The sequence below is a fragment of the Rhinoderma darwinii genome, chromosome 3 (assembly GCF_050947455.1).
Source record: "Rhinoderma darwinii isolate aRhiDar2 chromosome 3, aRhiDar2.hap1, whole genome shotgun sequence".
Taxonomy (NCBI): Eukaryota; Metazoa; Chordata; class Amphibia; order Anura; family Rhinodermatidae; genus Rhinoderma; species Rhinoderma darwinii.
This window is the reverse complement of record NC_134689.1, coordinates 310,916,198-310,933,540: the sequence shown is the minus strand read 5'-3', so window position 1 is coordinate 310,933,540 and position 17,343 is coordinate 310,916,198. Positions and strand designations below refer to the sequence as shown.

Here is a 17,343-nt window from a genome sequence, read left to right as displayed (position 1 = left end):
AGTGGAGAATCCTGATCTAAAGCTGAGCTCTACGTAGCAAATCCACTAGATAAAGAGGAAAGGTAAAACACAGGCGGCGCTAGGTCAGCGTCCCCGGCGTCATATTCATTTTCATTTTTTCCTCCCAACCTTTCAAAAGCCATAACTTTTTTATTTTTCCATCGATAAAGCCATATGAGGGCTTGTTTTTTTGCGTGACGAGTTGTAGTTTTTTATGCCACCATTTATTGTACCATATTGTCATGTCTGTAGCCGCGGGTCGTCAGGCTCACTCACCTCCTGACGCCCGCAGCCATGAATCTGCGAGCGCTGGCCCAAGTCTCCTCCTCAGGAGACGTCAGCGCTCACTTCCGCTCACCTCGGCCAGGTCCCGTAGGATGCGCGCGCACGTTCATGACCACTCTTAAAAGGGAAGCACGCGCATCGGACTTTCATGTTTAATTAGCCCATAGCACCCTGGACTATAAGAAGGGCTCAGCCCCTTCCTCCCACGCCTGAGCGTTGTTGTCGTACCCTAAGTTTGTCTATGCAAATGGTCTCCTAGTGTTTCCCAGTTCCCAGTGTTCCCTGCTCCTGTATCCTGTATTCTGTATCCCGTGCTATCCTGGTCAAGTGCCATGCTAAGCTGAAGTCGTGCTGTGCTGTATACCACGCCTGTCCTGCTTCACCACGCCTGGCGTCTACCTGCTGCCTCATCCCAGCCGAGCCTGCCTTACTACTTTTCGAGCTGCCACAGGTACCCTATATGAACTATAGACTGTAACCTGCGCCCTCTTGGCCAGCTGACATACCGCCAAGGCGATACGGCCCAGTGGGTCCACGAACTCAACTTGACAGTACGCTCAGGCCATGGACCCCGCTGGTCGATCCAAGACTAAGATGACGTCACAAGAGATGCGGATGGATATGCTGGACCTCTGGTCTCGACAGGAACAACTTCTCCAGGCCTTGAACATTCTCGCACGTCGGCAGGAGGCACAAGCTGCCATTCCTCCTACTACACCTCCTGGCAGTTTTGATCCCTGTTTTTCTTTGCCACTTCCTGACCGCTATGATGGAGACGCAGTTACCTGTTGTGGCTTTTTGTACCAGTGCCAGATCCACTTCAGCCTGTATGCAAGGACATTTTCGTCTGATGGCGCAAGGGTCGATTTCATCATCTCTTTCCTCACTGGCAAGGCTCCTGCATGGGCGAATCCTATCTGGGAGTGATTTGGACCAGAGATTTCCAGGGCTTCCTCCAGACTTTTCGCATGGTGTTTGAGGAGCCTGGATGGGTCTCATCTGCAGCGGTTTCCTTGCTAAACCTACGCCAAGGAGACACCTCTGTGAGCGAGTCCGCCATCCACTTCCGCACCCTGGCGGGAGAACTGTTGTGGAACAATTAGGCCCTGGTGGCTACATTCTGTCTCCTAAAATTAAGGACGAACTTGCCGCTCGAGATCTACCGTCTACCCTGGATGACCTCATCCTTCTGTCCGGTCCCACTCTTGCAGCAACCTCTGCTGTCCTCAGGTGCCGATCCTCCGAAGGAGTTTGTGAGGATAGACCAGTCTATATTGCGGCCTCGGAGGCCATCTTGTGCATCTGTGTTCCCAAAAGTCCCAAAGCCTAGGGTTGCTAGGAGAGACAACCTTGGATAAAAAGGGACTTCCGTCTAAATTGTCCATACCAGTGACCATAGTGTCCGGCGAGAGAACGCATCAGGTCTCTGCGTATTTGGACTCTGGATCCGCTGCTAATTTCATTTGTGGAGACCTGGTGGATCTTCTTCAATTAGCCACTACCCCTCTGGAGAGGCCGTTGACAGTTGCATCTGTGAATGGACTACCTCTGCCAGATCCAGTTATTGCTGTGACCAAGCCGCTGAGGCACCAAGTGGGAGCTCTCCACTCCAAGCTGTTATCGTTCTTTGTCTTGTCCAAGGCCATTAACCCCGTGCTGCTGGGCCTGCCTTGGCTCCGATTACATGCCCCAGTCCTGGACTGGAACTCTGGAGAGGTTCTCCAGTGGGGCCCCGAGTGTCACAACCGTTGCCTGGGACAGATTTGTTCAGCTCAGCCTCCTCTGCCTCAGTCATTGGCAGGATTGCCTGGTCATTATGCTGCAATTTCGGGTTTCTTCAGCAAGAGGGATGCAAAGACACTGCCCCCACACCGGGAGTATGACTGCCCTATTGAGCTGATTCCTAGTGCATCCCTTCCCTGTGGTAGGGTATATCCTCTCTCCTTACCAGAGACTCAGTCCATGTCTGCCTATGTTAAAGAGAACTTGGAGAGGGGCTTCATATGAAAAACTTCCTCTCCGGCGGGAGCTGGGTTCTTCTTTGTCAGGAAAAAGGATGGTTCTCTACATCCCTGTATCAACTACCGGGGTCTCAACCAGATCAAGGTGAAAAATAAGTATCTGTTGCCACTGATCTCAGAACTGTTTGATCGTATACGTGGCGCCAAGATTTTTTCCAAACTAGACCTGCGTGGGGCTTATAACCTAATCCGGATTCGCCGGGGTGACAAATGGAAGTCTGCATTTAACACCCGTGATGGACACTATGAGTACCTAGTAATGCCCTTCGGCCTGTGTAATGCTCCCGCGGTCTTCCAAGAGTTTGTTAATGACATCTTCCGTGACCTCCTCTATGTTTGTGTTGTGGTCTATCTTGATGACATCTTGATTTTTTCTCCAGATCCTATGACTCAGAGACATGTCCGTCAAGTTTTGCTGGGGTTAAGGTAGAATCGTCTGTACGCTAAGTTGGAGAAGTGCGTGTTTGAGAAAGATGCTCTACCCTTCCTGGGCTACATCGTCTCAAATCGAGGTCTCGAGATGGATTCTGAAAAGGTAAAGTCTGTCCTGGAATGGCCGCGCCCTCAAGGCTTGAGGGCCATACAACGCTTTCTGGGATTCGCCAGTTTTTACAGACAGTTCATCCCAAACTTCTGCTCACTGACTTCTCCCATCTCTAAATTCACCAAGAAGATCATGAACGCCATGGTGTGGACTCATGAGGCAGAGTCCGCATTCAATTGCCTGAAGAATGCCTTCACGTCAGCCTCTATCCTCCATCATTCAGATGTTTCACTACAGTTCTCGTTGGAGGTGGATGCATCCTCTGTCGTTGCTGGTGCACTCCTGTTCCAGAGAGGTTCCAAGGGCAAGTCAATGGTACGTGGATATTACTCTAAGCTCTTCTCTTCCGCAGAACGCATCTACTCGATTGGGGATCGGGAGTTACTGGCCATCAAATTGTCTCTGGAGGAGTGGAGACATCTACTAGAGGGCGCAGCTCATCCTATCCTAATTTTTACGGACCACAAGAACCTCACTTATCTCCAGATGGCCCAACGACTGAATCCTCGTCAGGCCAGGTGGTCGCTGTTCTTTACCAGGTTCCAGTTTGAGCTCCATTATCGCCCAGCTGACAAAAATGTGAGGGCCGATGCCTTGTCCAGGTCTTTCGAGACAGAAGACATCATGGAGAGATTCCCCAGAATATTATTGATCCGTCTTGCATTGTCTCTCTCAACCCCCTGCAATGTCCCCATTCCTCCAGGGAAGACTTTTGTGCGCCTAGCTGACAGAGGGAGAATCCTCCGCTGGGGACACTCCTCTAGACTGAAAGGTCACGCGGGTACCCGTAAGACCCGAGATCTGATTGCCCGTCATATCTGGTGGCCCACGCTGCCCAAAGACATTATGGACTTTGTGTCTTCCTGTTCAGTGTGTGCAGCTAACAAGGTCGCTCACTGCAGACCTGCTGGCCTGCTCCAGCCATTGCCTGTGCCCGATGCTCCCTGGCAGCATATAGCTATGGACTTTATCACTGACCTGCCTCTCTCTGCAGGATGCAGTACTGTCTGGGTGGTAGTGGACTGATTTTTGAAGATGACCCACTTCGTTCCTCTGACCAGTCTTCCTTCTGCTCCTCAACTGGCTAAACTTTTCATCCAACACATCTTCCGCCTGCACGGCTTGCCGCAGCATATTGTGTCTGATCGGGGGGTTCAGTTCACCTCAAAGTTCTGGAGAGCCCTCTGCGGACTCCTAGGTGTAAAGTTGGACTTTTCCTCAGCCTACAATCCTCAGTCCAATGGTCAGGTTGAGAGGATCAATCAGATCTTGGAGAACTATCTACGCCATTTCATCTCCAAGCAGCCCCGTGGGCTGAATTTTCTTACAATAATCATACCAGTGAGTTCACAAGGAAGACACCGTTCCTTATTGTCTATGGCCAACAACCACGAATTCCTCTCCCAGTGCCTGATACGTCCGAGGTACCAGCTGCTGACACTGCTTTTAGGGACTTTTTGCAGATCTGGCAGCAGACTCGATCCCCAATCCTGCTGTTGGTCGACCGCATGAAACGGAAGGCAGACACAAGGAGAAGAGAACCGCCTCAGTATCTCCCTGGCACGAAGGTCTGGCTGTCTTCCAGGAATATCCGACTGAGGGTGCCATCTTACAAATTTGCTCCCAGGTTCCTCGGACACTTCGAGATCCTGCAGCAGATCATCCCTGTCACCTACAAGCGTCGGCTGCCTCCTATCCTCAAGATTCCAAACTCCTTCTATGTCTCCTTCCTGAAACTGGTGGTTCTGAACCGCTTCACCAAGACTCCTAGCCCTGCGGATGCCTCTAGCGGCCCTTCAAACACCTTCGGAGTTAAGAAGATCTTGGACACCAAGTGTAAAGGGTTTGCCTGACACAGGTTCTGTGTCGACGCCCGGGGTTAATCAGCCCTCATCAGCTCCAAGGTCTGCTAGAGTGACGCGATCTGTTACCACTCAGGCTTGCAGGCTGAGGAGAGGGAGAACCTATCACAGCCTGGCCTGACGTTTCTAGCTCCCGCCCTTGGTCTATTTATACCCTCACTTTCAGCTTGTTCCTTGCCTGTGATTGTCTGGTTTCCTGGCTCTGCTATTCCTGCTGTTTACCTGATTGACCGCTGTAACTTTTTGACCCTGGCTTGCCTGACTATTCTCCTGCTCTGTTTTGCTACTACGTACTCTCCTGGTTTGATTTGGCTCGTTCACCACTGCCTGTTGCTCACGGTTTTCCGTGGGCAACTGCCTTACTCCCCTTTGCTTCTGTGTGCCCTTGTCTTGTGTTGTCTGTCTTTGCACTTACTGAGCGTAGGGACCGTCGCCCAGTTGTACGCCGTCATATAGGACGGGCCGTGCAAGTAGGCAGGGACTGAGTTGCGGGTAGATTAGGGCTCACCTGTCGTCTCCCCACCCCGTACCATTACACCAAGAGAGTAAGAGGAAAGATTTTTTATTTGGTGGATTGGAGGGGGTTTGTTCCTGAAGAGATTTCCTGGGAGCCAGAGGAGAACCTCAATGCTCCTCCCCTTCTGAAGAAGTTTCTCTCTCGCTCTGGCCCTAAGAAGAGGGGGCGTAAGAGGGGGGATACTGTCATGCCCATGGCCGCGGGCCGTCAGGCTCACTCACATCCTGACGCCCACAGCCATGGATCTGCGAGCGCTGGTCCCAGTCTCCTCCTCAGGAGATGCCAGCACTCACTTCCGCTCACCTCGGCTGGGTCCCGTAGGGTGCTCGCGCACGCTCGTGCCCGCTCTTAAAGGGGCAGCGTGCGCACCGGACTTTCATGTTTAATTAGCCCATAACACCCTGGACTATAAGAAGGGCTCAGGCCCTTCCTCCCACGCCTGAGCGTTGTTGTCGTACCCTAAGTTTGTCTATGCAAATGGTCTCCTAGTGTTTCCCAGTTCCCTGTGTTCCCTGCTCCTGTATCCTGAATCCCGTGCTATACTGGTCAAGGGCCGTGCTGAGCTGAAGTCGTGCTGTGCTGTATACCCCGCCTGTCTTGCTTCACCACGCCTGACATCTACCTGCTGCCTAGTCCCAGCCAAGCCTGCCTTGCTACTGTCCGAGCTGCCACAGCTACCCTATACGAACTATAGACTGTAACCTGTGCCCTGTTGGCCAGCTGCCATACCGCCAAGGCGGTACTGCCCAGTGGGTCCACGAACTAAACGTGACACATATAATGTATTGGGAAACTGGAAAACAATTCTTTGTGGGGTGGAATAGGAAAAAAATCTTTTGAGGGATTTGGTTTGTAAAAATTGCATGTTAACTTTATTCTACCGGTCAATATGATTACGGCAATACCAAATTTATATAGTTATTTTTTAATGTTTTACTACTTTTACAAGGAAGAAACTAATTGTTCAAAATAAAATGTGTATTTTTTTTGCAATATTCAGTGAGACATAACTTTTACATTTTTCCATCAATATGAGTGCTTATTTTTTGTGAGCTGTAGTTTCTATTGGTACCATTTTGGGCTACATGAGACTTTTTGATCACTTTTTATTTCATTTTTTTGTGGGATATGAAGTAACCAAAAAACAGCGATTCTGGCGTTTAAATGTTTTTATTTTTTACGCCGTTCACCGTGCAGGCTATATAATGGTATATTGTGATGGTTCGAAATTTTAATTACTTTACATTACTTTAATTACTTAATTGGAAAAGGGTTTTTTATTGGAACTTTTAATACATATATACAGTAGAATATATTTTTTTACACTACTAAAAACGTTATTAAACTTTTTTTTACACATTTTATTAGTCCCCCTAGGGATCTAACGATCGCTGGTACAATACACTGCAATACTAATGTATTGCAGTATAGCCAGGGCTTAACAAGAGATGAAGAAAGGCAGTCCTGGGGGCCTTCACTAGGCCTATGGGCTGCTATGACAGCCATTGGCACCCCCCAATCTAGTCATGTCCCCATCTTTCCAACATCTTAGATGCTGCGATCGTGATTGATCGCAGCATCTAAGGGGTTAAACGGCTAGGAACAGCATGATCGCTGTTCCTGGCCATTAGTCCTGGGTGTCAGCTGTAATACACAGCTGACATCCGCTGTGTACGGAGAGGGATCAGTGGGTAAGCCCGCTCCAAACATCACACCCCGTACCACGACGAGCTATTACGTCGTGGTGCGGGTGAGGGCTAAACACGTACACACCGCTCAATGAGCGCTGTGTATAGAATAGAGGCAACGGCAGCGCCTCTATTGGTCCCGGTGAACATTTAATTGGTCACATGATTGCTGGAATGCAGTTAGTGAGAGGCTGCTTATGAGTCCAATTAGATCCAACACAGCCCTAACAGTGACAATAGTCACTATAAGAGGGCTGATTTCCCCTTGAACTTACAGTAGAAAAAGAAGTTGTAAAAGAAAAAAAAATGAATAAAATAAAGTCCCCCAAAGGTCTAAATAAATACACATAAAATACCCACCCAAAAAAAACGTTCCTCACGTCAATCATTTTCATAACACTATCCCTGGTCCAATTATCCTAAAATAGACATGTAATATATCTAAATTAATGCTAGACAATGACAAGCACAAATAACAGGTCTATTATAGGGTAATACTATATTACCAGAAAAATATTAGCTGTAAAGAAAAAAAATTATATTTTTTTACTATTATTTTCAAACTATTAGCGTGAAAATTCTAAAATAACAAAAAGGATGTGTATAAAAATGCTAAAAAAAAAAAAGAAGCCAGCATAGTCTACGAAAATAAGTCGCAAAAATCATGTCAATAGCCCAACAAATAAAAAATTTATTTTTAACTGTGTACGGAACATTCCACCAGTGCCTTAATGGCAAACTGGGCAAGTTTCGGCCACTGCTCCAGTCTTTCATCCCAGTAGGCCATGGGTTCCCTAGGTGCTGTCTATGTAGACCCTGGCTGTTCATACCAGCATTGCAACGTGGTCAAGGCCCCCAATGTTAAGACAATAAAGAGCGACCAGATATACATAGTATCAATAAAACTGAATTGGTTGCTGATGTTTCTTCTACTGGTTGTGCTCATATTCTTTTTAGTAGTGACTGAGCTATTGGAGCACATAGTAACCTCATGCTCCAAGAAATTCTCTGTAACCATGGAGACACATAGGTCTACATAGGGTCTCTATACACATAACGGTAGAAGATTTTTATTCAAGACTGTTTGCTACATTGCTTAATTTTTTGTTTTTTTATGCATTGGAGCAATAAAAAAAAATGTGTTTGCAAAGGTGTTCATAAGGATTAAATTCATAAACAACCAGCCAACTCTTTCATTTGGAACTTGGGGCTTTTCAGTTTAGAAAAAAAGTTGGCTTAGGGGCGATCTAATTATAATGTAACTGTAATAACTGGATAGTACAGAGATCTTTCTAATAATCGTTTTACACCTAGGCCTGCAACATAGACTAGGGGACATCCTCTGCCTCTGGAGGAAGGAGGTTTCGCAATCATCACAGGCAGGATTCTTTACTGTGAGAGCAGTGAGACCATGGAACTCTCTGTCACATGTTGTGATAGTTGATTCTCTGAACATGTTCAAGAAGGGCCTTGATGCCTTTATTGAAAAATATAATGTTACAGGTTATGAGTACTAGATTCTGGAGATGGGACGTTGATCCAGGAATTTATTCTGGTTGCCATATTTGGAGTCAGGGAGGAATGTTTCCCCTAATGAGGCAATTGGCATCAACCTCTTAGCGGTTTTCCTTTCCTCGGGATTAACACGGTAGGATTATAGGTTGGACCTGTGTCTTTTTTCAACCTTATCAACTATGTAACTATGTAACTATGATTTTATACCAGACTCTTCCTAGCCAGATGCAAACTGATGAACATCTCTAAAGTGTGAACTCTACTTTTAATGCATACTGTCACCTTTTGAAAGCCTATTGTCTCATTGTCACAAAATTAGATGTATTGACTGGGAATTAACTTCCTCCACCAAATTTCCGCAGTTCTGTTAAAAATATCTTCTCATATTTATCTGCTTGGGCTTCGTTCAAATCTGCTTTGGGACTCCGTTCATGGGTTCCGTCTGAGCTTTCCATCAGGGGAATCCATAAACAGAATCCAAACAGAAACAAACGGAAACCATAGATTTCCGTTTTGCATCAACATTGATTTTAATGGTGACGGATCCGATGCAAATTATTTCCGTTTGTCACCGTTGTTTAAGGGTTCTGTCATTTTGACAGAATCAATAGCGCAGTCGACTTTAGTATTGAATCCATCAAAACGACGGAAACCTTAAACAACGGTGATAACCGGAAACAATTTGCACCGGATACGTCACCATTGAAATCAACGGTGATGCAAACGGAAACCTATGGTTTCCGTTCGTTTCAGTTTGGATTCCGTTCATGGGTTCCCCTGATGGAAAGGTTTGATGGAACCCATGAACGGAGTCCCGACGCAGATGTGAACGCAGCCTTAGCTGGGAATCTCTGTGCATTTCTGCAAAATTCGATCTCAGATGAGGTTTCATCAATGTGTTTATTCTTGCAATTGTTAAATGAAATAATAGAACAAAACATCTCCAAGTCACTAGCTTCACTCAGATACTATTTTATTTTTTTCCAGACCAGCACTAAATGAATAGTAGAGGAAATATTTAATTTAATTTCTTGGTTCAAGGCAAGGCCAGACATGACAGATGGCAATGTTATTATCCAGCATCTTGCAAGCTATAATGCAATCCTGCATAAGGACACTTTATTCTGATATATACTAGATTTAATCAGGGGCGGACATACCGCATGTGCAGCCGGTGCAGCTGCACAAGGGCCCCGCGTGGGAAGGGGGCCCGTTCCTCTGCTGGCCGACTCAGTTCTCAGCTGCGCGATGCTGAGGACTGAGACAGAGGCCCGTGGACAGTAGCTGCGAGCCCATCAGCGGGCCCCCCGTGGACAGTAGCTGGGCAAAGAAAATGTGGGCAAAGAAAATAAAAAAACTATACTCACCTCCTCCCTCGCCTCCGTTCACCCGCCGCAGCCCCCATCCTCCTGTCTCGGTCTGTGTTACAAGTGTACAAGGCTGCACTGGTGACGCGCTGCCGATGGCACTTGACCGCTGCTGCCAATAACTCCTCATTGGTGTGCTGCTGAGGACAGTAGTTCCACAGCAAATCGCTGTTGAGGGCATTGATTGGCTGCAGCGGTCATGTGCCATCGACCGCGCGTCACCACAGCAGCTTTGTAAACACAGAAAGGGATAGGGGCTGCGGAGGGGGAACGGAGGCGCCGGAGGAGGTGAGTATAGGTTTTTCATTTTCTTTGCCCACATTTAGGGACTTAGTTTAGATAAGAATTTAACCCGGAAAAAAATGTGTTACTTGTGTTCTAAACTGGTAATAAAATGTACAATATAAATCTTCCTTCATAATTTTTATTAGTAAGGTTTATTTTTATATGCATATATATGTTTAGGTAACTTTGTCGGTATTGGGGGGGGGGGCGGGGGGGCCCTGGCACATTATCTGCACAGGGGCCTTTTGCAGTCTGTGTCCGCCACTGGATTTAATACCATGTATGTTGTATAAGTGCTCAGCCTATGGTTTATATAATATATTATTTACTCCAATGGAACATAAAAACAAATTATTTCAATTGTACTGGATTAGGGAAAGCTCATCACTGGATAGTTGTTTTCTTGTACAGGGAAAATAGTACTTAGTTAATGAAAACCTCTGTTATTTAATTCTTCTATTGTATACAAGAAATGTGTTATTAACCCTTCACTTCAAGGCTGGCCTCAGCCTTGGTAAACCTGGCAAACTATAGGGTTGACTGGGCTTGAGGGTCCCATGTCAATCTGAGAGTGGTGTATACAGGAGGCCCATATACACCTGGAGCTGACCTTGCTTCATACCATGTAATAAGATTTATCCAAAGTAAGACTATGACCACTGTGTGTACCACACAGTAACATAATTTAATGGATCCCTGACCCACCTGCAGATGTATAAGCACCAGTAATGGACCAATCATAGATTTTGTATTTTGGTTTTGGTGGAATATTGTTTTGGTATAATTGTTGAATTAAGTTTGGTAGTAAAATAAAAATCGCATACTCTCTCATTTCTTAATGCATTTTTTCATAAAGGTGTTCATAAAAAACCTATCTTCAGTTATTATGTTTTATCAGATATCGATAGAAGTAATTGTGTAATGATTACATTTCACCAGGTATTTCATGCAATCACCATGTCTATCAGCTATTTGACATTTGCACTTTTTTATGCTATATTTTTACAGTATTGGTTTTTGGTTTATTCTAATCTAAAATATTATTTCTTATATATTGTTGTTTCTGGGGTATTTGCTCTTTAAAAGTTTTTCATGTGTATTTTTAGAGGGATTTGGCAATAAATAGGGGGCAAACCATCATGTTGTAACCAGGGGCGTAACTAGGAAAGACTGGGCCCCATAGCAAACTTTTGACTGGGGCCCCCCCTCCCCTGGGTGTCACACAACCCCCCCCCCTTGTAGATAGTGCCTTTTTTACAGCCCCCCATGTAGATAACGCCATACAGCCCCCCCTCTGTAGATAGCGCCATACAGCCCCCTGCAGATAACGCCATACAGCCCCCCTGCAGAGAACACCATACAGCCCCCCCCTGTAGAGAACACCATACAGCCCCCCCTGTAGAGAACACCATACAGCTCCCCCTGTAGGGAACGCCATACAGCCCCCCCCCTGTAGAGAACGCCATACAGCCCCCCCCCCTGTAGGGAACGCCATACAGCTCCCCCCCTGTAGGGAATGCCATACAGTCACCCCCCCCCTGTAGGGAACGCCATACAACGTTCCCCCCTGTAGGGAACGCCATACAGCGTCCCCCCTCCCAAAAAAATGCGACCTACAGTGTGCCGTACAAGATACATGTATCCCCTATCCACAGGATCTCCACAGGATAGGGGATACATGTGTGATCGCTGGCAGCGATAGGGAGAACGGGGGACTGAAAGTCCCCTGAACTTCTCCATCACAAACCTCTGACTTCCGGCGTCTGCGCAGCTCAATAAAAATGAAAGGAGCGCTGGTCACACAAGCGCACAAGCACGACCGCCGCTCCATTCATTTCTACGGAGCTGCCGACACAGACCCCGGAAGTCCGAGGTTTGTGATGGAGAACTTCAGGGGACTTTCAGTCCCCCGTTCTCCTTATCACTGCCAGCGATCACACAGGTATCCCCTGTCCTGTGGAGATCCTGTGGAGAGGGGATACGTGTCCTGTGGAGAGGGGATACATGTCCTGTAGAGAGGGGATACATGTCCTGTGGATAGGGGATACATGTATTTTGTTCTATTTTGCGCCTTCAGGACCAGACACCGTTTAGCCATTTTTAGCACATGTTAGTTAAATGGCTATAACTTTTTTATTTGTTGGGCTAATGACGTGATTTTTGCGACGTCTTTTCCGTAGACAATGCAGGTTTCATTTTTTATCGTTTTTATACACACCTTTTTTGCTATTTTAGAATTTTTATTCATAAACTTTGAAAATAATAGTAAAAAAATAAGCTTTTTTACATTTCAGCAATTTTTTTTTTGGTAATAACATAGTTTTACCCTAAAATAGACCTTTTATTTGTGATCGCCATTGTCTACCGTAAATTTTTATATATTACATGTCTATATTAGGGTAATTGGGTCAGCGCTAGCATTACAACAATGATTGGCGGGGGGGGGGAACGTTTTTTTTTGGGGTGGGTATTTTATGTGTATTTATTATTTACATTTTTTTTGCACTTTACTTTATTATTTTTTTATTACTATGGTCTGTCCCTCAAAGGTCAAAGAAGACCTTTGGGGAACTTTATATATTTTTTTTCTTTCTTTCACACCATGTCTTTCCACTGTAATTGGAGCTGCACAGCAACCCCAGTTACAGGGGAAATCAGCCCTCTCATAGTGACGATTGTCACTAACTGGGCTGTGCTGGGTCTAGTTAGACCCAGCAGCAGCCTGCCACTAACGGCACTCGGCGATCATGTGACCAGTCATATGATCACCGGGAGGAATAGAGACAGCGCCGCTGCTGCTGTCTCTATTCCTATACACAGCGTTCATTGAACGCTGTGTACAAGTGATCGGAGAAGACAGAAGCAGCGAAAGCTGCTTCTATCCTCTCCTCAGGGTCCCCGGCAGTCACTGACTGCCGGAGACCCGACATTCAGCTGCCCGATCGCGCGGGCAGCAAGTTAAAACCCGAGCCGTAGAAAGTCTATGGCTCGGGTTTTAAGGACCCTGACCGCTGGCCGTAAAAATTCAGCCAGCGGTCGGGAACCAGTTAATGGCAGAGCAGGGAGATACCTCCCTGCTCTGCCGTAGTGTTCAGTGGCGTCCCGCTGTAGCAGCCATAGCGGCTGCTAGCGGAGCCTCCGGCCATGGTGGGGGCCCGTGCCGGCGGGCGACACGGGCCCCCTCATGCCGCGGGCCCCGTAGCAGCCGCTACTGCTGCTACGGCGGTAGTTACGCCACTGGTTGTAACGTGTCTAAGTATTGCATATGTTTTTACAGCTTTTTGCATTGTTGTAGTAGTTTTTATTATTCTAAAAAACGTTTCCTTTTTTTTTTTTTTTTGCAATTTTTATTTTGAGTGCACCTCTATTATGTCCTCCTGTCTTTTTTCTATTTGCCCTATAGTCTTTGTAAATGGGGGCAATTGGTAGAGAACCTCTTCTTTAAAGTGTACATATAATTCCCTTTTGTGTGGTGCCCGTCCTTCTTTCTTATTATATTTTATCACCATGTATACAGCTTCTCAGACCCCTGTTTAGTCCCATGAGGGATATTCAGGTTAAGTACAGTCAACCCTAAAGATTTAGGTTTTGCATAGACCTAAGCTTTGAGAGTTATCCTTTGTATATTTATTTGTAAAACGTGACTATTTTTAAGTTGTGTTCAGAAGAAGCTGAACATGATTGTCATATGCGATGCGTTACATATTTACATGATTCAACTGAGGAAACCATTCTCTGCTAAATATTGATTGAAATTTACTAAATTGCCTTCATTTTTCCACTGAAAATATTTGGACCTACTTACCCAGCATTCCTTTGTTTGAGCGTGATAAACACATATCTTTTTCTGCACTGGGAAGCACAAATCCTACAACAAAGACTTCTACTCCATCAGCCATCAAGGCAAGCCCTAAAACAAAGAAAAGGGTCCACTGGAAACGTCCATGGCCACATTCCTGAATGATGTTCTCATATTGGTAAGCCAACTGCTCCTCATCCTCCATCCTCTCTGCCATGATATCAGCATGGTCTCTAAATTCATCTCCCATGACTGTGTCCTTATGTTGAGCCCTGACATCATCAGGGTGTGGAATTCCCTGGTATTCTCCTTCATATATCTCATCATCTTCATCGTGTCCCTCTGTAGCATCGCTCTGAGCATCTTCCTCCTGATTGACAGGTTCTCCGCTATTATAATAAGCATCATTTGATGAATAACCACCGTATGTATTATTTTGGTAATAATCCATTGCTTGGTTACTTGTTTGTCTCTTCACTTCTCGTGCTATATCCCGTGCTCCTTGGTAAAAATCCGAGCTATTTCTGTAGCCATCTTCCATTTTGTATTAGGTTGTAATATTAAATGTGCCAGTGTTTACAATGGAACAGATAAATCCAGGGATAGATCTGTTTTTGATAATCAAATTGACAATTTACATGAAGATCAACAAATGGGCATTGTAGTTTTGTCAGCAAAGGACAAAATTATTTTTTTAATCATTTTGTTTCGTACAATGAATTCTGTAAATACACAGAAAGAATACAGTTAGATTAGAATATATAATACACAAAGCATTCACATGTAAAAAGATCTATGTAATGTTCAGTATCGACATTAATTACATATCACACATTTTCCAACAAACCAATACATTTCATAAATATAATTTTTTTTGCCTTAAATTATAGATTCAAAGCGTACCTAACTTTTCAGATGATTTTTCAGAATAAGCTCTCATATACGTGTGCATGAGGAATTTCTGGTCATTATATATGGCACTTTTAACGTTTTTTCCCTCTGCAGGCTTTAGCTCTAATTCTCTGTTTTCCCACAGCTAGTATGTGGAACCTAACTGCTATCATGTCTCCACTACATTGCACACACAGAGAAGAGAACATACTGCTCCCCTATCTCTTTGTAGAACACCCTCAGAAACAGCAGCAACAGAGAGGACATCATACAGCAGTAATGAGCAGTATAGCTGTGAATCCAGAACTGGTTCGAGATATAGCACTTATTAGGAAGCTGCTGCAGCGTCGCTGTGTGTCTCTCTGCCTCTCTCACTCTGCTCCTGCTATCTCCTTCTCCTCCCTCCCCTTTCCATAGACTTCTAAGGGCATCTGTAACATGATCCCTCAGTGAGCTGATAGTCCATCTTGTCTTGAGGAGATGGATCTAGCAGTAAATTCAGAATCAGTGAACAGTTAGGAGGGGGAAGGAGACTGATAACTGGAGAAAGAGGCATTTCTCATTATTAAGATTTGACAACATTTTATTTTATTCACTTGTCCACTTGTACTATTGATTTATGCAATTTGCATTTGCAGTTTGTGGAAAAGTTAGTGACCATTTTAAAATAAAGAAAAAGTATAGAGTCCTATTACAAGTGAGGTGACTTTAGAGCAGATAGACTGTAAATAGATACAATAAAAAAAAAAAGGCACCCATAATTTGGATGTTGTTCTGTGCAGTACCTTCTGTTGGTGCCCCAATTCCCTATGTGGTGGTTTGTTATACAGTGTACCTGTAACCATACCAAACAATGCCCTCACAAGCATACACTGCAATAATAATGTCACTCAATGCCTAAGTAAATACTTCCATACAGTCAACATGTGTAATTTAATACCAGGGCTGTACAATTAACATTAACATTTCTCGTGGTCACAAATGATGTGATGCACACCCTTAAGGCCAGCCATGGATACAATTTCCTGCAGCTGTCTCGCAGTTACTGTTAGCAGAATATATATATATATATATATATATATATATATATATATATATTGAAGAAAGTCCCACAGCACTCCGTGTTAGTGAAAAAAATGGTGGTTTATTAAGCCAGCACAAGCTGCAATGTTTCCGTCCTGCTATAGGACCTTTATCAAGCATTTATCCTATAGCAGGACGGAAACGTTGCAGCTTGTGCAATTTTTTTCACTAACACGGAGTGCTCTGGGACTTTCTTCAATATTGATCTATATCCCCTGGATCGGGATTACCTGCTTGCACCTGAGACCATCTTGGAATTGCATTGTGAATACTGCTGCTTTTCCATTGTATATATATATATGTATATATATATATGTATATATATATATATATATGTATATATATATGTATATATATATATATATATATATATATATATATATATATATGATTATTTTTTTTGTATTGTAAGGTGCAGATTTCCCCGATTTTTACGATAAAATAATTATAAATCAAGGAAACAACTGTGAAATAATTTTTTTAAAAATTATAAACCCAAGTATCACGTGGATTTCTCCACTGTCAGGTTTTCTTTTGCTGGACCTCATGGGTCCTGTTGTAGCAGGCCCATGTATTGCACTAGACCCCTGGACCTCTGTTCGGCGTGTACTGTTAGTAGGCTCACATGTTCCTATTTAATAGACATTGTTGTATTACGTGTTATATTTTCCTATAAATTAATCCTCATATTATCAAGTTGCAGAAAGCATATTGACAAAGTATTTGGTATCCAAGGAAAAACCAAACACAGAAAAACTATTTTTCTCTAGTATTTCTCCTCGAAAACTTTTGTGAATTTTGTTTTCCACTCCAAATGTGAACAGTATGCATTATATAAAACAACCTGCATTGTGGGCTTGGAAGTTCTTTAAAACTATTATTTGTGAGCTTTCTAAAAACCTGGAATATTTCAAGCATGAATCGCCTGCATTATATGAAAGTTTAAATATTTAAACCGCAATTCTTAAAATGGAAAGAAATTGCAGCAAAAATAGTACAACAATTGCATCTTGGATTGCACAAAGGAATCATCCTCCATTCATTCCTATGTAATCACTGGAAAATGTGCCTCACTTTCTGCACATGATGAAGAGAAACGGATGAATATATCCCCAGAGACACAAATTATTCACCAATGTATAAGCATCTTTTCTTCCTGTAACGAATAATAGATACACAGAGTAGTTTTCCTTTCTATGTCTTTCGACCATTGGTTGTGGGCCCTAATCCCAGCTAAAGAGCATCACAATGCAAGAATAATCGAAGTTACTGAGGAGTTTCAAGACCACATAAAACATAGGGCCGCAGGTCAAAGAAACTCAGAGGTTAATTCTAATCTAAATAATTTATAGTTAGAGGTACATTATTCCTTATTATTCCATTAATACTTATAAGCAAATCTCCATCTTTAAGAGGGTCTACAGCAGTTGAGGTATGTATTACAAGGTTCTGCAGAGGCTGGAGTATCCCAACATATATTGGCCAT

General features: G+C 44.3%; 1 protein-coding gene across 3 annotated transcripts in view; it reads right to left on the bottom strand.

The window, feature by feature from the left end:
- The window catches only part of SV2B (synaptic vesicle glycoprotein 2B), a 120,142-nt gene that overhangs the window by 39,913 nt on the left and 62,886 nt on the right, over positions 1-17,343 (bottom strand). For all 3 annotated transcript variants that reach the window (XM_075858216.1, XM_075858215.1, XM_075858214.1), the window contains one exon: positions 13,890-14,605. In XM_075858216.1, the coding sequence (XP_075714331.1) occupies positions 13,890-14,424 (535 nt within the window). In that variant the 5' untranslated portion in view covers positions 14,425-14,605. The remainder of the gene's footprint in view (positions 1-13,889; positions 14,606-17,343) is intronic.